Below are 24,769 nucleotides of genomic sequence, written 5' to 3'. Positions count from 1 at the left end.
TCAGCAGGAGAATGGATAAACTGCAGTATAGCTGTCCAATGAGATACAATTCCACAGTTACAGTGAATGAACTATATGTGTAATGTAGCATAAAATCTCAAAAACAATGCTGAGAAAAAAATAAGTTGCAGGATAATTACACCATGCTGTCATTTATTTTAAATTTTAAAAAATATGCAAAAAGGAGACTATAAATTGCTTAAGATACATACTCCTAGAATAAAGTAAGACAACATGGAGGGCAAGGATACCCATTACCTTCATAATAGTGATGTTATTGCTGGAGAGATGGAAGGGGAATAGAGTTAGAACACTGAGGGGACCTAAGTATTTTATTACTAAAAAAATAAATCTTCACGCCGGGTGTGGTGGCTCATGCCTGTAATCCAAGCACTTTGGGAGGCCGAGGCAGGCAGATCACTTGAGGCCAGGAGTTCAAGACCAGTCTGGGGAACACGGTGAAACCCCGTCTCTACTAAAAATACAAAAATTAGGCAAGGTTGGGTAGTCCCAGCTACTTGGGAGGCTGAGGCATGAGAATCACTTGAACCTGAGAAGCGGAGGCTACAGTGAGCTGAGATCCTGCCACCACTGCACTCCAGTGTGGGCAACACAGCAAGACTCTGACTCAAAATAAAAAAACTAAAACAACCTTGAAATAAATACAGTGAAACTTTTCATTTATTAAATCTGGGTGGGAGATACATGGGTGTTTGTTGTATATTTCTCTGTATCCTTAATGTATATTCAAATATTATATAAAAATAAATGATGAGGGAAGACAAAGAGCAATTTACTGCCTTAAATTTAACCAAAATGAAAAGGGGATGAAATGTGTTCCGTTTTCATAAACATCCTTGGAAATCCTTCTAGATCCCTTTCGTTCAATTCCGAGAGAGCCATAAAACTCTCTTCTAACGTCTGCACACCGCCACGTGCAATTAATAAAAGTGCTTTGACAGTGCTGAGGAGGAATGAAAGGAAGGAAAAGAGGAAAACATTCACATAAATACTTGTCTCCATACAAAAGGACAATTTTGCTATCTCCTCTCTTGCCAACTTTGTAATTATTTACGCAGAATAATGAACAGCCCCTGGGAGACGTTCCTAAAGCAAGACTCCTGCGATATCTATTTGGAGCATGGAGGAAGTTAAAATGACAGGGCTGGGGAAACATTTTGACCCCGCTGTGGTTCTACAAACAAGAAGAACTGTTCTTCAGAAAGTCTTCAGCAATGCTTCCGGAAGCCATCGGTCTCACTTTGCTTGGATCTGATCTAAGCCTGACCAGAACAACTTGGAACATGGCAAAAGCAGCCCATAGTGAATTTCAAAGGGAGCTCACCTTTCTCTCAAGCTCCTGTGTAACTGCATCCAGGACCACCTTATGGTGTGCAAACACTAGAAACTTCTCTCTTCCACTTTCCAGTAGGTCCAAGATATATTCACTGCATTTGACAATGACAACAAAACAGATTAAACATATGCTTCTTATGTTTTATGTGTCTCTGGTATGTTGCTGAAACATTCTTATTATCTGGGATCACAGAAGATGATCAACAGTTTTCACTTTACCTCCGACTATCATTATAATGTGTTTTATATACAAATTAGAGTGTCCTCTGTAGAACTGAAAGTACTTAGGGAGGGGACTAAGGAATTATTGACAGTACACAGATTTCTAGAAGCTAAACATTGAGGCATATACAATACTAAAGAGACATTCCGGGAAGGATCTCCAGCTCCTCCCACTTTAGACCTCAAATGACAGGGCCAGTAATTAAGTCAGTAGTAAATAAATTCTCTTCCAAGGCAGAGGACTATGGAGAGAAGGATCTCATTTGTTTGGCCTACCTTTAATTCACTTCTCCGTTCCATCCACTGTGTTTTTTCTTAGCTTCCCACTTTTTTTTTTTTTTTTTTTTCCTAAGACTGAGTTTCACTCTGTCGCCCAGGCTGGAGTGCAGTGCTGAAATCTCGGCTCACTGCAACCTCCGCCTCCCGGGTTCAAGCAACTCTCTTGCCTCAGCCTCCTGAGTAGCTGGGATTATGGACACCGCCACGCCCAGCTAATTTTTGTATTTTTAGGAGAGATGGGGTTTTACCATGTTGGCCAGGCTGGTCTCAAACTCCTGATCTCAAGCGATTTGCCTGCCTCGGTCTCCCAAAGTGCTGGGATTACAGGCGTGAGCCACCGCACCTGGCAAGCTTCCCACCTCTTATCTTTCGCTTGGCCTTAAGGTGGCTACCCTCAGGGAGCAGTGGGGTGGGAAGTCACCGGGTTAAGAGACCCTGGCTGGGTCCCCCTCTCCCCTGGTAACTCCCTGAAGAGGGATCACAATTCCAAAGAGGTAAGCCCAGTACTGGCAAGTGAGCTCCTTCGCTGAAGCCATCACCAGCCATGGGTGTGTCTGGGCGGGGAACAGACTCCGCCTTCCTTAAAGAAGGATATGTCTCAGGTGGGGGAAGGGTACGTGGACTGCCCTGTAAACATCCAAGAGTCATTTCAAACAGCACTATGACTGACCAGGGCACCAGATTTGAGTTCAATTTGTGAACTGTTCATACTAATAGAATTTACTTTAATTATTTTGAGAGACATAAAATTTGCCATGATATAAGCAAAAAAGTTTATGGCTACAGCATCAAAAAGTCACAAGGCCACAAAATCCACTTGGTGAGCTCATAATAACCACAGGCCCCAATTTTCCTAATGCCTCTATCCCCTCTATATCTCATACACAGTTTTGTGGTTCTATAACCTTCTACAAGTTCCTAGGCTTGAAATATCTGCCTACCACAACAACCTTGGCTTTTTTATTAAAAGATGCCCATTAAAATGAAAAAACAAACAACAGCAAAAAAGAAAAGAAAAACAACTGGCTGAGGAAACTGGGGTTTTGAAGACGTACAGTCTAATTTCCACTGACTAGCTGTGTGGGAGTCACAGATTCACTCAGTGTCTGCATTTTTAAAAACGGAGCCAGTGTGACTTACGTGATCTCACAAAGATGCTGTAAATGTGAAATGAGTTTGCAGGTGTAAAAAATGTTTGGAAACTACAAAGTACTATACAATTTATTGTATATAGAATTTTGAGAAAGTATATAGAAGGTATGACCAAAGTTTATTTATGAGGTGGTAGAAAGACTTAAAATTTCTAAGGGAAATGGGTGGCTCTGGGCACAGTATCTGAAGAGAGAGGCACCCGGTGGACTCTGAATTTTGCAGGTCCTGAGCTGAGGGAGCAAGGGAGAAACGCACACCCTTGCCATCTGTTATTCCACAGCACATGAGAAATGGGTCGGCGGAGGCAACTCAGATGTGTTTCTGGGAGAAAAGTTTCCAGGCCATAAAAACCACATCTGGAGTTCATTAGCTCCGTAACAGGGTCATAAATGAAAAGGGCAAGCCGGGCGCAGTGGCTCACGCCTGTAATCCCAGCACTTTGGGAGGCCAAGGCGGGTGGATCGCCTGAGGTCGGGAGTTCGAGACCAGCCTGACCAACATGGAGAAACCCCGTCTCTACTAAAAATACAAAATTAGCTGGGCCTGGTGGCACATGCCTATAATCCCAGCTACTAGGGAGGCTGAGGCAGGAGAATTGCTTGAACCTGGGAGGCGGAGGTTGCGGTGAGCTGAGATCGTGCCATTGTACTCCAGCCTGGGCAACAAGAGTGAAACTCTGCCGCAAAAAAAAAAAAAGAGAAAGAAAAGGGCAGTGCCCAGGAGGTGAAGGGGACAGGCCAGCACTAGGCAGTCTTTCCAGGGAGCAGTGCAGATTGAGTGGTGTGGGGAACTCTCTTGCCTCCATGGAGGGTGTGGAGAGGTAGGTGGGCCGAGTACGAGGGTGGGGAAGGTATGTTTCCTAATTTATCCCCAGATCTCAGTCCCCACAGCCAGTCTGGCACCACTCAGCCCTACGGAATCCATTCTCATTGTAATTTCATCAGTTGGACCATTATCCTGCCAGAGCATCACATGAATGTTAAACAAAAAAAAAAGTCAGGCAAACTGCACATCATTAGAACTGCCAGGTTTCTATACCAGTGATATTTAAATAGGAGTGGGTTTTTCTTTAAGAAAGGCATATGATTGAGGATTCTGTCATGAATAATTCTAAGAATAGAAATTATTACTTTAGCTTAGTTTATGAGGTGGAAATAGAACTAAGCATGACAATGCCCATATCTTTTGAACAGACTTTGACATTTATCTTTTTATTTAGGTTAGTAATGGATGACAATCCCTGACTTTGGGAAAGACCCAAGTATCCCCATAAGGCAGCTTTTCCTTCTCATTTTTTTTCCCTAAAGGCAAATGATCCCAGTTCTCCTAGAAAAACTCTCCCTTTTAGTGTTGGGGACAACCCCACCCTCCTAGGGCTCCCAGCCTACTTGGCTCAAGACAGGATCTCTTAGGGACCCAGGTGCATCCTAGTAGTAGCTCCAGTTACTGGCCAACTTACGCCTTGTGGGTAATTAAGGGCATGGTGCCCTAAACTTTTACTTTTTTCATTTTTCCCTTGAGACAGGGTTTCAGTCTCTTGCTTAGGCTGGAGTGCAGTGGCACCATCGTAGCTCACTGCCGCCTCAACCGTCCTCCCTCCCAAGCAATCCTCCCTCCTCAGCCTCCCGAGTAGTTGGGACCACAGATGTATGCCACCATGCCCAGCTAATTCTGTTCATTTTTTGTAGAGATGGGGCCTCACTATGTTGTCCAGGCTGGTCTCAAACTCCTTGACTCAAGCAATCCTCCCACCTTGTCCTCCCAAAGTGCTGGGATTACAGGCATAAGCCTGGCCCCTAAATTTTATTTTCAAGGCAGCTATGATTCTACTCTCTGATCATCTGTTTTATTTTTTCCTTCCTCAACAAAAGGCACATTTAATAATCTCTGGTCATTTCTTAGCAGTAAAATCATTCAGGCAGACTAAAGTAATAAGTTGTTTTTTTTTTTTTTAAAGATGAGAGAGAGAGAGGTCGACGCTTAGTGACCACTTACATGACAGATGGGATTTTAGCTTCAGCCGTTCTGTTGAAGAAGAGAATGAGGGCGTCTTTCTGCTGCTGTTTCTGTTGAAAAAGAAGTTAAGAATGTTAAGTGCCCCAGTCTGAGACTCTGGGATGAGTGGATCTAATTATTGCTCCTATGTGTTTTACAAATCTCAACCACCCCTCACGAGAGTCAGGAGACCCTGGTGCTGACATAATTCCCCTTTCACTTTCGCCAAGTCAGAAGACCTGCCTGGGTCTGGTTTTGTCCTCAGAGACAGAATTAGAGCTACTCTGCCATTGTCCAAGAACTGTTGCAAGAATCCAAGAGGCAAGAAACATAAAAGCTCTTTGGAAAAGCATTTCAGGTAGGCATTTCACCATATACACCAAACCCATGTGACGCATTGAAATGTGGCCTAAGCATACCTATTTACCACAGCCTGGTGACAACTTACATGTGACATCTCCCCAACTTGCTTTTTGCTTCCCTCTTTTCTTCTGCCAAGCTGTGACTACCTGACTTACAGAGCTTACCTCTCTCCAAGACTTACTTAATCAATTCCAATGGACCATGACTATCTATTTTACTATCATTTTATTTTACCTTATTTTTTATTTTTTTGAGATGAAGTCTCGCCCTGTCTTGCCCAGGCTGGAGTGCAGTGGCGCGATCTCGGCTTACTGCAGCCTCTGCCTCCCAGGTTCAAGCGATTCTCCTGTCTCAGCCTCCGAGTAGCTGGGACTACAGGCGTGTGCCACCATGCCCAGCTAATTTTGTATTTTTAGTAGAGACAGAGTTTCACCATGTTGGCCAGGTTGGTCTCAAACTCCTGATGTCTGGCGATCCACTCACCTCGGCCTCCCAAAGTGCTGGGACTACAGGCGTGAGTCATTGTGCCTGGTCTATTTTAGCATCATTTTAAAACCATTATTCAGATGTTCTTGGTCTACCTCCCCCATAAGGTAATTAACTTCCCAGAAGAAGAAACGGTGTTTTCTTTAGGGTTTACATTTACGTGACTCCTAATAAAGATCGCTAACACAGGAGATGCTCAAATCGTTTCATAATAATGTGAGATCACCTTTACTATTGCTCTGGCCTCCCAGAGATCATATTCTTACCATCATCGGTAAGAGTGTCCCCCCAAAATTCATAATTTGAAACTTAATTTCCAGTGCAGTGGTGGTAGGAAGTGGGACATCTGGGAGATGCTTAGGTCATGAGGACAGAGAGCGTGTTTGTTCCTTCCACCCTCTTTGAAACAGAGACTGGGCCCTCACTAGACACTGAATCTGCTGGCCACTTGACCTTGAACTTCCCAGCCCCTAAAACTGTGAGCAATACGTTTCTGTTTATAGAAGACTCAGTCTAAAGTATTTTGTTACAGCACAAATGGACCAAGACAGGTGGCCATCTCCTTCCACCAGCAAGCACGGTTTTACAGGTGGACCTTCTTCTTGTGCCTGGCCTCTGTAAGATCTGTGACTGACAGCACAGCTTCCCCGGGGAACAAAGACATGATTCAACAGCAATAACATCTACAGCCTTGAACCTGTCATTCTTGAGATCTCAATAACTCAGGAAAGCAACCACAGCCAGACTGTACCTAAAACTAATAACCATGGATGGAGGAAAAAGCTGTCTGGTTAAAACAGCTTCTTGGCTTTGGGGTTGTTTTTATTGTTTTTGAGACAGGGTCTTGCTCTGCCACCCAGGCTGGACACGATCATGGCTCACTGCAGCCTCAGCCTCTTGGGCTCATGCGATCCTCCCACATCAGCCTCCCAAGTAACTGGGACTAAAGGTGTGCACCACCACACCAGCTTTTTAAAAATTTTTTTGTACAGACAGGATCTCCCTATGTTTTCCAGATTGGTCTCAAACTCTTGGGCTCAAGTAATCCTCCCATCTCGGCCTCTTACAGTGCTGGGATTATAGGCATGAGCCACTGCACCTGGCCAGCTTCTTAGCTTTGAATGATGTCTTTCCTCTAGGACTTTACCGGCAAAAAGAAAGATGCTGAGGAACCACAGGAAGCTGTGGGGTCACTGATTAGACCATAGATCCCTTTCATATCCTACATGTGTCTTGGCAGTGGCAGCGACCTATCCTATTTTATATCAGCCTCTGGAAACATACACAACTTTTCACCTGTGGCTAGTGAGCTCAGACTTCATGAAATCCATTTATGGACCTCTAAGGGTCCCCAGCAGCAGGCTAGCCCTCCAACCCAATGCAGTTTCTAGTAGCCAAAGGGGCAGGGCAGGCTTACTTATGATGACCTCACTCGCAGCATGTGTGCCTCCATCAGACTGCACCCCATTCGGTCCCCCTCTACAGTTTTACTCCTGTGTCCTTCAGAGACAGCCTACCCCTCCCACCCACACTCACTCATGCCACACTCCCTAATAAGAAAGAAAGAGGGCAAAACAAACAGATGGAAAACTGCTGAGAAGCACTTTCAGGAATCTTGCCCTAACATTTGGCACCTAGAGTTGATGAGAGTGTGAAGAAACAAACACTAGTATACATGACTGGTGGGATGGTACACTGGGCTAGCCCTTTTGGGGATGATGCAGCAAAATGTACCAACCCCCTTTAAAATATGCCAAAACCCCATCATCCAGCAACTTACTCCTTAAAAGCGATTCTCATTATAAAATCACATGTGCACAAATTTCTATGTAAGCTACTTTTTCAGTACAGTATTACTCAGAATAGTGAGCAATTGAAAATAACTTAAAGGCCCAACAAAAACGATCCACGAAATTATAGCCATGTGAGAAAACACTACACAGTCTTTAAATATAACGATTTTGTTGTTGTTGTTTTTTCTGAGACAAGGTCTCTCTCTGTCAGACTGGAATGCACTGGCACAATCACAGCTCACCTCAGTCCTAAATTCCCAGGCTCAGGTGATCCTCCCACCTCAACCTCCTACCCGAGTAGCTGGGACTTCCCACCTCAGCCTCCCACCAGAGTAGCTGGGACTACAGGTACACACTACCACGCCCAGCTAATTTTTTTGTATTTTTTGTAGAGACAGGGTTTTGCCATGTTGTCCAGGCTGGTATCAATCTCCTGGGCTCAAATGATCCTCCCGCCTTGGCCTCCCAAAATGTTGGGATTACAGGAGTGAGCCAGCACACCTGGCTAAATACTGTGTTTTAAGAGAATATTTAACAACATGGAAAAGTCTTCATAAGTCAGTAACCTGTTTTCCTTCCCACTTGACGTATTTGTACGATCCCAGTTCTGCTTTTAAAATATACGTATTGCTTACTGCATATATAAAATATAATATTTTATATATATTTATATGCAGATATAAAAAATATATCTTAAAGCAACATATACACACATAATTATAGAAAAATACTCAAATTATACATGCCAAAATTATGGTTGTATAAAAGATGATTCTTTTTTATAGTATAGTAATAAAAATAACAACTAACTCTCATATACCACTTATTATGGGCCAAGCAGTGGTTTAAGAACTAAGCATGCATTAACTCATTTAATAATTAGCATTGCTATGAGGGAGGCACTATTATCACCACTGCACAGATTAGGAAACTGAGGCAAAAAAAGTCAAGTGAGTATACTTGTCACACTGCTACTAAATGGTAGAACCAGAATTTGTAGCACTTAAAAGTGCAGGCTCTGAGGCTCAAATATCTGGGCTGATGGTGAGAATTTAATGACCCAATACACGTAAAGCACCATGCCCAGCACATAGCAAGTATTCAATAAATGTTACTGATTTTAAGTATTTTTCTTTATTTTTCAGATTTTATACAATGGATATCTATTGTATTAATACTTTTAATGTGGGAGAAATCAATAGTTTTAGCTTTAAAAAAAACTCCCCCAAACTATGCAGACATAATACTCTCTATTCATGATCTTACTTCTTTTGCCAGCTACTGGCCAGGAAATTTTAAATAACCTGCATTCTTTGTTCCTGACTAGACCTTAATTAAATTAGATCCAATGGAGTTTTTAAATTTTTCTACATCGGAAATTTGAGTGGATTATCAAATGGCAAGGGTGAACTGATATTGTCACCAGGAAATCTGTATGGACTTGTTCCATTTCTCTGCTCCTGGTCTTGAGGACGAAAAAATGGCTTTAGACAAAAGATGACCACAGTCAGCTTTCCTTAGCCTGTGAAGCGAAATCCATTATTTCAGCTGAAAAAATGAGAAAAGGCTTTCATTATACATTATATTCTATAAATTGGCTCCTTCACCTCGGCTCCTGTGATATAAAGTTTTTTAAGAAATGTATTCTTCCAGATGGAAAGGTGTGAAGGAACAAAGAAAGAATCAATTCTTGACAGGCAGGTCAGCAGTGCTTGGCTGGAGTCACCATGATTTGCAAAATTGCAAGGAAACTTGGGACTAAAAAGTAACTTAAAAAACTGGGGGCAGTGGAGAGAGGGGACTTTCTATAGGTCCATAGGGCCTCCTTATTCGACTAAAACCATTAAAAAAACAAACCATAATTCCCCATTTTAACCCTTCCAACTCAGGATTTCATAGCTGGCCAGGGTTTGGAAGACATGCCTACGGTCATGTAGTCCAGCCTGCAGCTGATGCTGACTCCCTTCCTGAAGTAAGTTACAGCAATGCTCCTGATTAGATCCATGGTTTAGAAATGCACGAAATCAATGACTTTAGAAATCCAAAGCTTCTGATGGCCCAAAGCACAAAGCACACACATCTGTTTTCTACTTGGATTTTCCATTATAAAAATGGATTTATATTAAGACACAAAAAAGCAGCAAGTTCTTAAGGAATTATTATCTGAAAGAATTTATGTCTGGCTTCAGCCATCACACTGAAGGTAATCTGTACCAACTCAATTTCTATCTTTCAGGGATAAACATTTAATTTTCCTAAGACTCCAAGGAAGCAGACAGCAACTCTCCAGTGCTGAACTGAGAAGAGCTCCGGGCTCTTTCTCAGCTGGATTCTTAAAGAGTGATGCTGCAATTTAGGCTTCATTTTCATCATCTGCAAAATGGAGTTAAGACTGCAGTGTTTACAAAGCAAGGGGATAATCACCCAACAGGCAGGATTCTAGGCAACCGGCACTATCCTTATGTACTTTTTTTTTTTTTGAAAAGGAGTCTCACTCTGTCGCCCAAGCTGGAGTGCAGTGGCGCGATCTCAGCTCACTGCAAGCTCCGCTTCCCAGGTTCACATCATTCTCCTGCCTCAACCTCCCAAGTAGCTGGAACCACAGGCGCCCGCCACCATGCTCAGCTAATTTTTTGTATTTTTAGTAGAGACAGGGTTTCACTGTGTTAGCCAGGACGGTCTCGATCTCCTGACCTTGTGATCCACCCACCTCGGCCTCCCAAAGTGCTGGGACTACAGGCGTGAGCCACCGCGCCCGGCCCCTTATGTACTTTTCCACAACCAAAAGGGAGTTGTGGCTCCATTTCTAAGCAAGAAAATATGAAAATATCCCCCAAAATACCGGATTTGTATAGCTACCTAAAGTTATGAAACACCCAACATTCTTAAGTTCCATGGTACTTCCTAGTTAATTTCATAGCATCACCAACAAGCTCAGAAATCAAACTTTCAGGTGGCATCTGAAACCGTCTTTGAAAAGAGCCACTCCCTTTACCTGAAGAACTATACAAGTTGGCGGAAGTTTACAAAATGCTTTCAAATCTTGTTGCACTAAGTACAAAATTTCTACTGTTTTCTTTTTTCCTTTTTGGCCATACTACACAATTCACAGTTGTGTTTTAACAAGCTAATGTGCTTTTCCTCCTTAATTCAAATGCCCACTAATTGCTTCTTCAGGTGTCTACCTTGGCTGTTCTGGAACTGGTTCAGGAGGTGAACCAGGTATTGGTGAGGGTGTTCTCTGGGGAATCTCACGAAACACTAACAAACTTACTTCCATCTCACACACACAAGGAACAACTTTGCTGGCAAAAAAAAAATAACCTTTTATAAATATTCAGATCTTTGCATCTAAAAATATTGCATGTCTCAATTTTTCCATTAATATATTTGCTATACCAGTTCATTTGTTTTGTCTGGTAGAGTTCACCAGTAGACAAAAGTTATTGTTTAAGAAAAAGTTATAAGAAAAAACTTCAAATTGAGAAAAAATATTTTACTCATTGCATTTTTATCTCTAAAAATAAACAAAAGAGCACCAAGATTGATTTTAGTGACAAAGCTTCCTGGTTTTACTCATGGTTCCACTGAAATATAATCTGGGAACACTGGTCTCTACGTTCACATCAATGTTGTTTAACTTTGTTTGAAAACTTCACAGTAAAGAGATGATGCCTGCTCACTTACTCCAGACCATCCAGATTATTACATGTAATACAGCATAAATTCAATACAGCTTGACATTCTGCCAGTGCATCCTCTATCCTGCCGTTTCTTAGAAGTTATCAATGAATCTTGCTCATCACATGGTAAAATAACATGAAAAACATGCATTCTGTCTCTTGTCATTCTTACTTATTTTGTAACCTCCCAGAAGGCTGCGATCTATATCTAAATATCTTTATATGGGGTAATATCAAGCCCAGCTAATGCTTCATGATGTTGAAAACTATCAATGACTGTTATTTTCTTGGTAATACAAATTACAAGGTTTTATCTAAGAGGACAGAAACAGAGCTGGTGTAGATTATAGCACTTAGCACAGTATGACACTAAAGACAGAAATAAAATAAAAGTGTTTGAAAAGATAAAACCATCATAGTGAAAAGAGTCCTAAAATATAGGGGCAAGAGGCTTGGTTCCAACCTCAGCTCTGCGGTGGAGCAGCTGAGAGACCCTGGCAAACTGCAATCTCTGTGAGCCTCAGTTTCCCTCTCTGTAAAAGGGGGCTGCCAACTTCCTGCTAACCATAAATGCCTGTAATAGGGATTTAAAAGGTTAGGAGGATTTGAAAACTCTATTTTGTTATATGAATGTTGACTTATTATTTTGACTAACACAAATGACACAGTATGGTTAAAGGATTAACATATGTATCAAATATGTTAGGACTAATTTTCTAACAACTGTTACTAGACTGAGGCATTCTCAAAATATAGTAGACATAATTTCCACATTCTTTGAGAGATTCGGAATATTGATCACCACCCTGCTGTTGCCTGTGCTTATCTTTATGGCCATCCATCAACAGCGATCTATACAAGCATAAAACCACAAATTAATAAGGGATTTTTTCAAAACCGACTTAGGTAGGCTGAGGAATGAAATGGACTTGCTCTTCTTGCTTAGAGAAGAGGGAAAAGGTTACAGAAAGGAAAGCTGAGAGAACGCCAGGTCATTTTCAAGGGCCCCTCATGGAAAGGAACGCTTACACACGTCTGCTTCCAAATCCGTCTCCAGCCCTGGACTCACAGTTTTGTCCATGGTGGTCATTTCCTTGGCTGCAGCATCCAGGGCAGCTCTGGTCCTGGCATTGATCCGTCCTGGGGCAATCACCACTATCTTGCGCTGCTTGGCAGGCAGCTGGGAAAGGACGTCAGACTTCAGGCGCCGCAGCATGACCGCTTCCTCCAGCAGAAGCTTCAGCTCTCCCAGGTTGGAGGAACCTGAGTAGTCCCACCCCCAAGGCATCTGCAGAGAACAAGACAGCGACAGCCCCGTGAGGCTCCTTTCAGGCCCAGTCCAACAGGGATGTGGGATCCTAGGAGGTCCCTCTTCTCACAACCACCCCTGGCTTAGTTCAGAGAATTTCAAGTGACTTATAGGGACAAATAAACCCCCAGTAAAACAAATGAGAAACGGAAAGGAAAAGAGAGAAAAAGTCAGGAATGAGGTGAACAAAAAACACCTATCACGGCATTCTACAATTTGGCAGTGAGCTTTCTTTTCCAGCAGCAAATGCCGGAAGTCAAGCAATTGCATGTCCATTTTATTAAAAAACAAACAAAAAACTTGGCTTGTCAGACTATTCCTGTACACTAAATACTAAATCTTCCCTATGGCTTATCCTACAGAGTCTGTTGCACAATGTAATAAAATAATGTCAGTAACATCTTTATTTGATGAGACTTATGGGGATTTAAAAAACTGTTGTTCCTCAGTATGGATTACACCAGCACAAACAAGTACAATATAATAAAAGTAATGCAGTGTTGTTGTTGATGGCAGCTGGGGTTGGCAGGAGGAGCCCACCATATAGGCTTCTGGCAGTCTGGCTGAGTGCCTAGGTAGTCCTTCATAAACATGGCCCCCCTTGTTGAGTAGCTCATGGGAGGCAGTGAGCTCAAATGTCCATTACCTGTCACACAGCTAGAGAAGACGTTACCGGCCAGGCACAGTGGCTCACACCTGTAATCCCAACACTTTGGGAGGCGGAGGCAGGCAGATCACTTGAGGTCAGGAGTTCGAGACAATCCTGGCCAACATGGCAAAACCCTATCTCTACTAAAAATACAAAAATTAGCTGGCGTGGCAGCGTGTGCCTGTAATCCCAGCTACTGGGGAGGCTGAGGCAGGAGAATTGCTTGAACCTGGGAGGCAGAGGTTGCAGTGAGCCAAGATGGCGTCACTGCACTCCAACCTGGGCAACAGACCAAGACTCTGTCTCAAAAAAAAAAAAAAAAAGAAGACATTACCATTAAAAACCCTATCCTTCACCAATAATCTTACTGGAAATGGAACTGATTTCTACAATCTTGTAGAAAATCAGGGAGCTAGTGTGCCTGCTACTTTGTATTTTAAGGAGCTCATCTCCCCTCCTAGCTGATGAGCTAGTTACCTGAGGGTAGGGGCTACGCTTTTCCATTATAGAGGGCTAGAGAGCCTAGCATAATAGTGGAGACAGAATAGGTGTCTCATAAACCTTTGCTAAATTGACAGAAGGAAGAGATGGTCAAAGGTGGAGGAATAAAATGTTGTAAAGCTGTTTCTTCTTTTTAAAAAATACTCTGAAATCAACTGCAAGTTCTCAGCAAATGCCTTCAGATAGTTAGTGGTTTGCAAATGAGCTCAGCATGAAGTTCTCTTTTCAGTGGTTTCTTAATGCATGAAGCTGGCAAAAAAAAATTAAAAAAAAAAAAAAAAAAAAAAAGCAGCCCTGGCTTCTGGGTTGCATTAAATAAAAACCATGCTGAGAACAAGTGGATATCATAATTAGTTTGGATATTGCTATGGCTTAAATGTGTCTCCCAAATTTCACATGTTAGAAAAGTAATCCCCAAATTCATATGTTGATTGAACGTGGGGCCTTTGGGAGGTAATTAGGATTAGATAAGGTCATCATGGTGGGTCCCCCATGTTGGGACTGGTAGCTTTATAAGAAAAGGACCAGAGACCTGAGCTGACACATATGCTCTTGCTCTCTTCTCCATATGATGCCTTCTGCCATATCATAAATATGAAGCAGCAAGAAGGCCCTCACTAGATGCCAGTGCCATGCTCTTGAACTTCCCAGTCTCCAGAACCATGAGCTAAATAAACCTCAATTCTTTATAAGTTACTTAGTCTATGGTATTTAGTTACAGCAACAGAAAACAGACTAAGACAGATATCGTGCTCCTAGGTTCTAATACTGTTAGCTCTTAATCTTGTAGGTTAAAACTTAGTAATACCAAATAATTTGTTACTTTTTTTTTTTTTTTTTGAGACAGAGTCTTACTCTGTCACCCACGCTGGAGTGCAGTGGCATGATCTTGGCTCACTGCAACCTCTGCCTCTTGGGTTCAAGCAAGTCTCGTGCCTCAGCCTCCAGAGTAGCTGGGACTACAGGTGTGTAACACTGCATGCGGCAAATATTTTAAACTGGACTTTGGGATAGTCACAATCCAACAAGTTTTTATTGAAAAATTACCACATACCAGGCACTGGGCTAGGCTGAAAGAAGGATGTGAAGATGAGGAGGAAGGCATTCTTTGTTGTATTGGGGAGGTGTATCGAGAAGGCAGGAAAAGGAGAATTCAAAGTTAATGCCTTAGTTTCTGGCAGGAGAAACTACTGAGGAGATGCTGGCCTAAGATTGGGAACATAGGAAGGGACAGTTTGGGGAGGAAAGGCAATGAATTTTATCTTCAGCCCCTTTCATCACTAGCTGAACATTATTATGCCATGGGCCCAGATAGTCAAGAAAGAGAAGATCCTTTTTAGAAAGTGGACTGTTTGCAAATAGGACAGAAATCTAAATCATACATGAAGAGTTTTGAGGCACCATGAAAACTATATAGCATCAATCTAATCTGGATTGATCTACAGGGAAAATGAATTAAATATATGATTAAAGAAGTATATGGCTTTTAAACACATTTAACAATTGGGAAATTTCCTGCCTCAATAACCAGCTAAAAATAGTTTGCAATTAACTATGCTAAGCACTACAATTTACATTATAAGTACTTTGAGTGTAAGTGGATATTTTTAAAGTACTTGAAAACTTTTTTTCTTCTTTTAAAAATTTAAAAAATAAGGCAGACACTCTTGTTTATATCATATATTTGCACAGCAAGGCTTTTCCCTCATAGATGGGTGGTCCCCTCATAGATGGCTTGTAGGGTAAGTTGCAGCCATTTCTCCAAAGTGTCAATACATTTGTGACTTGATCACAAAACAAGAATCCCTAAGGTCCGAATTAATGTGGTTTTAAAAACAAAGATTCCACGGCAATGCATTTGTGTTTATAGGGCTTCCTTGCCATTTTGGGAGAGCATTTTTGGGGTGCTGGCTATAGGTCCTGAGGTGCCTGCTCCACTGGCACTGCACTCACAGAGCCCACCCAAGGCAGTTTGGGATCAGACTCCCCAGTCTACCTTTATCTTTTTTTTTTTCTTTTCTTTTGGCACAGGGAGGAATTTCCCACCTTTACTTCATATTCTTCCCATGCCAGGAGGAAGCCCTTACCCCCTCACCTACTTCTTCCCTCTGCCTGGGGCCTCAGCCTCACTCCTAGCTCACGTCAGTGCCAGCATCTTCTCTAGGGCCAGCACTTGACATGGACTTTCCTTTTATAGCTCCAGCAGTGTGCCTCATGCAGAGCTGTGACCCTGAGCAAGAGGGCAGCCAGCTCTCAGAGCTCCACACACCTATATATCAGCCACTGGTCCCTTTACTGGAAAACGATGACTTTGGATCACCATAACCATTAAAGCTAGACTGAAAGGGTAAGATGACCATTTTCCTCTTACCACTGAGGACATTCCAAAGCCATAGTAAGAAACAGAAGGACTGAAATCCATTTCCCTGGCCAGTGCTCTTCTGATCACATCATGGCCAGAGAGAAGGAAGAGAAAGGTAAGTGTCAAAATCAGGGTGAGAAATGGGTGGGCTGGGAGGGAAGAGATAATAAATACCCGCTTGGCATCACAGTAGCGAAGTCCAAAGGCATGAAACTGGGGGAAGAACGTTGGCTTGACTGCGATGATCTGCGTGTAGAGCTCTGCGGGCCGGGACATGGCTGGTGTGCCCGACAACAGGATCACCCTCTTGGCAACCTAACAGACAAACAGCCAAAGGTGCTCTGAACACAGGGAGGAGCACACAGGAAATGTTCAAAATGCCCCAGTGGCGAAGGAGCTGGATGCCCAAGGTGTTGCAAGAACCTAATGGCATTGCCAATGCAAGCAGTTAGATGGCATCTCCTTTTCTTTAAATCTTCCCTGCCTGCCCTCTGCTGAGCTCTATCTTAGTACTTAACACATTACATTGAATTATAACTTTTCTGCCTCCCTTGTTAGATTGCAAGCCTCTTGAGATAAGGACTGGGCTGTATTCACCTTTATTTTCTGTAGCATATGCCTGACACCAAGTAACCAATAAATGTTCACTGTATGCTGCAAAAAAATTCACCAGGAAGCTAATTAGTATCCTAGGGAACACAGAGTAAACTCAAAGATTCCAGCATTGGACAGGAAGTGGGAGAAGACAGTGGCAGGTCTGAACTTCCTCCAGAGTGAATCTGTGACATGCAAGTTGAACTTAGATAATGACAATTACAATCAGCCCTCTCCCATTCCCAAGAGGAAGTGTCAGGGGTTGCCAATGTATACGTCTCCATGTGACTTCCTTTAAAGGAAAATAAGGCCTTTACTAACTCAGCTTCACAATGCTTCAAGCCTACCCTGACTCAGGCTCATTTTGCAGTTATTAATAATAAGAACCTTAAAAGGTGATACTTGGTTCCATTCTCCCTAAACTCAGCCCAGATCTGCAGCAGCCTGCTTAGCATGGGCAAGATGGGAAAAAATAGTTGGTCAACAGCAATGACAGATTCCAAGTTCCTCACTACCCAGACACCAATCTGACCCATGGGGATCAGACCTAAAGATCCCACCTCCTATTATTAAGATGGGAAAGACGGTGAGAAAAAAAAAAAAAAAGGAGACACTTCCTACTGTGTTAGAACACAGAATCACTACAAATTACTGGAGGTAAAATTCACTTCAGCTCTGGGAAGGGACCCTACCATGGAGCTCAGTAGTCTAGAAACAGCTTGTTAACCACTGTAACCTTGAGTTAATGACAGTAATGCAAGGCAATTGCATGTAATAAATCACCTAGGACAATAAATTAGGTTTACAGATGGATACACTGCCTCATAAAAATAAATAAATAAAGGTGCAACAGTGAAAAGAGAAATCATTCTTTATAAATATACAATATATACAATTATCAAAACGCACTTATGCCCTCACAGCAATCGCCAATATCTAATTCCATTATGATGGGAGAGCTATGAATGTCTCCAGCTATAATTTTCCACAGTTCAATTACCTAAGCCTTCTAATTTCCTGCACGGTTTAAGGCAGACTCATTAAAATAACAATGAGCTGACGTTGGTAGCATCTCTTGCCTTGGCCTTAAGATCATTTCAATGAAAAAGGGAAAATGAAAAGTTTTATCAATAAGAGAAAATCTCCTCATCACCCCAAACCTATTCTGGGGATGGAGCCAGGGCAAAAACAGTTCATGGATCAGATGATGGAAATTAACTCCGGGGTCTTCTGTCAGATATTTATAGGATATAGTTAGTATTGAATCGCTTCTCCCATACACTGCCCAGACTAGAGAGTGATGGGAGCATTGCAAAGGGGTGTTTGTGGGCCTCAAAAAGGCAGAGGCAGCATTACAAAAAAAGAAAAAGACCAGCTTTGAAAGAACCCAGAATGGCACCTGGTCTGTAATGGCGTGATTTGGCCTGCTCCCTGCTCAGTCCCCAACATGTGTGCATGTCATCACTATCACCCATAAGGGCTTTAACACATGCCCAGCTGCAAAGGTGTCATATGTCGCCCTCTACTTCTGAAAACTCCCAAATCTAGGAAAACATAAATCTGTAAAACTAAAGAAATCAACACTAAATTGAACAGTTTACAGTGAACTCCCATGGCTAAGGGAGAAAAGCAACACCTGAGAAATCTACGATAGAACAACGTAAAAAAATACTTTCTGTGTGGTGTTAAAAAGATAATGTGATTCACATGTGCAGACACTGTTGGGGTCAGATGACCCTCAAAGACAGGCTTCGTTTCTTCTTGGGCTGGGGGTGGGAAAGTCCTGCAGAATAGGTTGAGTTAGTGTATATATATAATTCGCCACAGAGAGTTCAATGTAGTAATTGAAAGTGGATAAACTATACATAGTTGTAAAATTAAGAGCTGGCCGGGCATGGTGCTCACGCCTGTAGTCTCAGCACTTTGGGAGGCTGAGGCAGGCAGATTACTTGAGGTCAGGAGTTCGAGACGAGCCTGGCCAACATGGTGAAACCCTGCCTCTACTAAAAATACAAAATTAGCCAGGTGCAGTGGTGCACACCTGTAATCCCACTACTTGGGAGGCTGAGGCAGGAGAATCATTTCAGCAGGGGAGGCAGAGGTTGCAGTGACCTGAGATCATGCCATTGTACTCCAGCCTGGGTGACAAGAATGAAACTCCATCTCAAAAAAATGTAAAATAAAATAAAAAATAAAATTAAGAGCCAAGAGAATGTACTACTGTAGAGAAAAGAGCTGAAGTCCTAAGTTTATATAAGAAGCAGTCCAGAAATTCTTCATCACTTTATGTTATTTCTTTTTTTTTTCCCCCAACTGAGCCAGTAACTCACTTTACTGAATTATTCTGATGGGCTGTAATATATTTCACCAAAACCCCAGACTAGGAAAACAAAGCTCAGTCCAGTCTTATACCCAGAATTATTCCTAATGGTACTCGAAATAAATTTACACAATACCATATATTCAACTTAGAAATAAGACATGAAGAAGGCAGGTAACATCAAAGAGAAGATCAAGTCCACACTGCTGGAAAGTCTCCATACTCAGTAACCCTGATGTGGCAGGGACATTGAAGCTGTGTTTTAATTAGTTCAGAGGTCATTATACAATCTTCAAAAATAAGGATAGTGGCAAGCATAGTCTGGGGACAAGTGACCAAAAGTACACAGATCAAGAATAAATGTGGGATCACAGTCACTATCCAAGGAGCAACAAAAGAGACACCTGTAGTTAAATCGAAAGTCTAAGAGCGAAAGGAAAAGCTCAACGTTCAGGAGAAACCCAGTGCTTGGAGTCAGGGAAGGAGACCGCAGGTGTATTCTTTACTCCTGAGTGGTGCCCCCCAAAACAAACCAGGCCAAACCAAGAAAACAGCATAATTATGGCCACTGCTGACTAGAGGCTGCCCTAAGCACTGGCAGAAGGCCACCTACCACTCAGTGATACTTTATGCATGGCCTCTGAATCTCTGGTCAGGTCCGCTTATTTCACATAAATGGTTCCCTCTAGGTTCTAGCCTATGTTCTAAAAGAGGCAAAGTTCTAGTCACAAATCTGAATAGTACTAACCTTAACTAAACCAATTTGCTATGATAACCATAATGCCTTCAAGCTAAATGAGTATTGTTGCTCTAACATAAATGAAATTTTAATGCCACATATAAAGCAGTTCTTGGGTAAGAACAGACAGAATGAAGACAGTGATTGCATGTACATTGGTCCAAAAATACCAAAATATTATAATGAGAATACATCGAATGGTATAATTATAGCTGATAAAAGTATGCCATTCCAAGCTTTTTTCTTTTCTTTCTTTTCTCTCTTTTTTTTTTTTTTTGAGACAGAGTATCACTCTGTCACCCAGGCTAGAGTGCAGTGACATGATCTCGGCTCACTGCAACCTCCACCTCCCAGGTTCGAGTGACCCTCCTGCCTCAGTCTCCCATATAGCTGGGATTATAGGTGCACACCACCATTCCCAGCTAATTTTGTAGAGATGGGTTTCACCATGTTGGCCAGGCCGTTCTCAAACTCTTAACCTCAAGTGATCTGCCCACCTCAGCTTCCCAAAGTGGTGGGATTATAGACATGAGCCACTGCGCCTGGCCTAAGGTAGATTTTTTTTACTCTGGAAAAGACAGTCTATTTTACCATAGGTTTCAAACTCTAATAATTTCCTTTTTAAGTCTGATTATGTAATGAAAGTGAGGAAATAAATGAGAATGGTCGGACCCCAGGGGACTTCTATAGCCTCATCACACTCGGGGAGAAAACGGCATCTGCCAGCTGACACGGCTCTCCCCTCTCGCCTGATAGGCAGTAAGCTATCTCAGACACAGAGGGATTGCATTTTCTACTCTCCACGTCTCTATCATATGAAAAAATTGTCATTGCAATATTGCATGTAATAGCTGCTATTTGGTTACAAATCCATCAAAAGAGAACAGACGATACATATTATGATACATTTATCCAATAGAATGCTATTTGCAAGAATGCGGTAGAAGTCATTTGGAACCATATGGAATGATTTTCAAGATACATTATTAAGGGGATAAAGACAAGTGTAAAACAATGGTGGTAAAACACTCTAAGGAGGCAGAAAGGAAACACACATTCGTACTTCCATAGATGCAGGCTGTTCTATGGAAGTAAACCTGAAAACCGGTAACTATAGCTGCCTTTGGGGAAAGAGACTGGGGACTAGGGATCCAGAGGGGTTGAAAGACTTACTTTTCACTGTCCATCCTTTTGTAGCATTTGAATTTTTTTTTTTGAGACACAGTCTAGCTCTGATGCCCAGGCTGGAGTGCGATCTCGGCTCAGGGTAACCTCCACCTCCCAGGTTCAAGTGATTCTCCTGCCTCAGCCTCCCAAGTAGCTGGGATTACAGGCGGGTGCCAGCACGCCCGGCTAATTTTTGTATTTTTAGTAGAGATGGGGTTTCGCCATTTTGGCCAGGCTGATCTCAAACTCCTGACCTCAGGTGATCCTCCTGCTACAGACCTCCCAAAGCGTTAAGATTACAGGCATGAGCCACTGCGCCTGGCCCCATTTGAATTTATCATCTATTTAAACTACTTTAATTACAAAGGAAAAAGAAAAAAGCCTTTTACATTTTAGCTACTATCTCATCCAGCCAATCAACAGAGATATAAAAAGTACTCTCTACTTACAGAAAAAAGAAACAGCTGCTTATTAGGAAAGAATGGTAGGATTCTGGCAGCCTTTGCCTTTTAAAATTTTTTAATTTTGTTATTATACTAGTTTAACAATAAAAGCCAGTGTAAACAAAAGACAACTAAACTAAACCAAAAAACCCCCCACACACACCTCACTGTTCAAAAGAGTGCCGATAATCCTGAGGGCTGGAGTCATGTGGGGAAAAAAAGCCTCTGACTGAAGACTGAATGGGAGTGAAGACTGTTATGCCTGGCCAGACTGGACTTCAGAGGCCTCCCCCAAAAAGGTCAAATGAAAACTGACCTGGCAATTCTGATTGTAGGAATTTGTCCTAATAGGATAAATATGCAAGGTACATGTAGATGATGTTCACTTGCAGAATTATTTATAACAGCAACAATGGAAAACAACCACATATCTGACACTGAGGATTAAATTATGGGATGTGTCTCTACTATGTAAATGCTCCATAGTTATTGAAAAATGATGATCTTGCCCAATAACTGACATGCTGGAAAAATAAGCTGTTAACAGTGGCTTTTTCTGTTGCAGGGATTAACGGTAATTTTAACTTTGTTCTTTTTAGCATCTATCATGTCTACTTTCATATATTTATATATAAAAATAGATCTACCTCATTTAGGATTAGTAGCCACAGCAAACAGTGCTGTGGGGGACGAAAAAGGTCACATTTCCCAGGGGATGGTGACACCAGTTTCTTACAATCTAACACGTCCTCTCTCTGCTGACTCAAAGGCCACATTTTCTAGACACGATCTGGCCCTGCTATCCAACGAACTGTATGATTTAATCTAAATACCTCATTATGCCTATTTGCTGAAAATATGCTCGTAATATTAATTATCAGAATATAGTTCTAAGAGATGTTCACATTAGAGGAACAATCAAGTGGTATTAAATTAGGTCCTTATGTGGCTTTTCAAAGACATACTTTACTTTCTCCTAACTACCTTATTATTCCAAAAACATTTAGATTCATCTCCTTATTTAGATTGGTGGTTCTCCATGGGGTTGGGGTAGGGCAAGGTGGGTAGAGAGCGATTTGTCCTCCTTCAGAGGACATTCGGTAGCATCTGGAGACAATTTTGGTTGTCATGACTGGGGAGGAACTGCTGGCATCTTGTGGGTAGAGGCCACGGATGCTGCTAAACATCCTAAAATGCACAGGACAGCCCCCCAACAACAGAGTCACCAGCCCAAAATGTCAACAGTGCCAAGGTTGAGACTCCAATCTAGATGAAAATACAATAGACAGAGATGAAAGGTTCGGTTAACAGAATAGCACAGAATGCTCCATCCCATTCCTTCACCCCAGTCCTGCCACAGTCCAGCATTACATGAAGTCAATGTTGCAGAAGAGTGTGGCCTCAAGACACCTTCATAAACACAGGCCATGTTCGTGGGGTTATTTTAAAATATTAATTCAACCAAGTTCTACAGCAAATGCAGAGTAGTACATATTAGTTAGCAGTTTAAAGATTTATTTTAAACCTGTCACTTTGAAACATCCTCAAGATATTAAAGAGGTATATGCTGCTTCCAAAGGTCTGGATGAGAAGCACACATTTCAGAAACCACTATCTGGCTCAGCTTACCCAGCCAGGCAATGACTACATTAACAAGTGGTTGCTAAGAAGCTTTCACATTGTATCTTTAATGATAGAATCTATCTATTGTGCAATTTCTTTTGTCTAAACAATCAGGAGTAAAGATTTAATTTAGTTATGGCTGAAATACTGAAACCATAATACCAAAGCCTATTTTTTTTCCTACAGAAAGCATATTAAAGCCTCCCAAAAGAAAGGTCACCAACCTAGGAAAAACATTTTATTTAAGTGTGTCCATCAACAGCTCTCGGCATATAAATATTTATAGGTATTACTGGCAGAGAATCAAGGTTTTTTTTTTTTTTTTTTTGAGACAGAGTCTCGCTCTGTCACCCAGGCTGGAGTTCAGTGGTGCAATCTCGGCTCACTGCAACCTCCACCTCTCAGGTTCAAGCAATTCTCCTGCCTCAGCTTCCTGAGTAGCTGGGACTACAGGTGTACACCACCATGCCTGGCTCATTTTTCTATTTTTAGTACAGATAGGATTTCATCTTGTTGCTCAGACTGGTCTCAAACTCCTGGCCTCAAGTGACCCCCTGCCTCGGCCTCCCAAAGTGCTGGGATTACAGGCATGAGCCACCACCCCAGCAAAACCAAACTTTCTCAGTAAAAGACTTTTATTCTTAGGTTTGGCACATGACATGACCCTGCCTTGGAAGATGTGTCATATTCCGTTATTCCTAAACACATGAAAACTTGAAATGAGTGGACACTTATGTGTGTTTTGTGAGGAACTGGTAAGATTAATGCTCAAATGCTAAGCTTCATTAACATTTAGCATATTTGTTTTCCCCAGTTTAGGTAAAAGTTAAAGCTTCTTTTAATCAATAAAAAGCTAGTTTTAAAATGCTGATACAACACAAAGGTTGCTTTGAGCACAAGAAAAACACACACTTTGGTTAGCTCAGTCTGAACAAACCGAAGTGGATACCTCCAAAGTCATCTGTGATACATTTCTAACTTGTTACGAGAGAAAAGGCCACTTTTCTAATTGTACTTCCCCTTCCCTCTTCCAGTAATAGGAAAAAAATCACCCTCCCCAAAAATGGAAGGAAATTTGGAGGCCTACCCTCTGCTGGGATGGGGGACCAAGAAACCAAACACAGACAGAAGAGAGAGACAGATGAAACACAGAGCCTATATTGCACATCAGAACATGCTTAGATAAAGACTAGAATCTGCATCACATACCCACGCCTGCCTGCTGTGAAGCCAGAACTCACACCCACCAAAGCACTCAGAGATGAGTTTAGGCCACCACAGGGAGGAATGTGGATGGCTGCCCCTTCTGTCAACCAAAGAGGCTCACAGTAGCCACAGAAAACAGTATCAACTTTTAAAGCCCATCTCGGCTTTACCAGCGCATCTCACTGACCCCGCCAGCCCTTGCTCAGTTCTGTTTGTATTAGGTTGATGCAAAAGTAATTACGGTTTTTTTGCCATTACTTTCATTAATACAACTCTTCTTCCCTGATTTCCAGCATCTTGACAGCTTTGCCACTACAAGTGACTTAGAAGACAGGCAGTTTTTCTAAGCTATTTAGTGGACAAACTGCTAGAGGCTCTCCCTTGTCTAAGCAGGAAGCCAAAGGAGGATTCTGGAGTCCAGTGCCCACCCAGCCTCAACAGTCTTGACCTTCGAGAGACAAAGGCAGTACTACTGACTACCAGTACTGATTACTAGTTCCTTAGCAGGATGTTAGGAAGAAAGATGA

At 42.1% G+C, this 24,769-nt stretch overlaps 1 protein-coding gene across 9 annotated transcripts in view; it reads right to left on the bottom strand.

Moving 5' to 3' along the window:
• The window catches only part of SMARCAL1 (SNF2 related chromatin remodeling annealing helicase 1), a 65,437-nt gene that overhangs the window by 13,620 nt on the left and 27,048 nt on the right, over positions 1 to 24,769 (bottom strand). For 7 of the 9 annotated variants that reach the window (XM_015432747.3, XM_005574231.3, XM_045367678.2 and 4 more), the window contains 4 exons: positions 16,325 to 16,465; positions 12,399 to 12,617; positions 5,005 to 5,075; positions 1,346 to 1,448 (listed from right to left, as the gene is read on the bottom strand). In XM_015432747.3, the coding sequence (XP_015288233.3) occupies positions 1,346 to 1,448; positions 5,005 to 5,075; positions 12,399 to 12,617; positions 16,325 to 16,465 (534 nt within the window). The remainder of the gene's footprint in view (positions 1 to 1,345; positions 1,449 to 5,004; positions 5,076 to 12,398; positions 12,618 to 16,324; positions 16,466 to 24,769) is intronic. The other 2 variants (XM_045367679.2, XM_074010031.1) reach the window with 1 other exon arrangement.

Source organism: Macaca fascicularis, chromosome 12 (assembly GCF_037993035.2).
Source record: "Macaca fascicularis isolate 582-1 chromosome 12, T2T-MFA8v1.1".
Lineage (NCBI taxonomy): Eukaryota > Metazoa > Chordata > Mammalia > Primates > Cercopithecidae > Macaca > Macaca fascicularis.
This window is presented reverse-complemented; position numbering and strand designations above follow the sequence as displayed.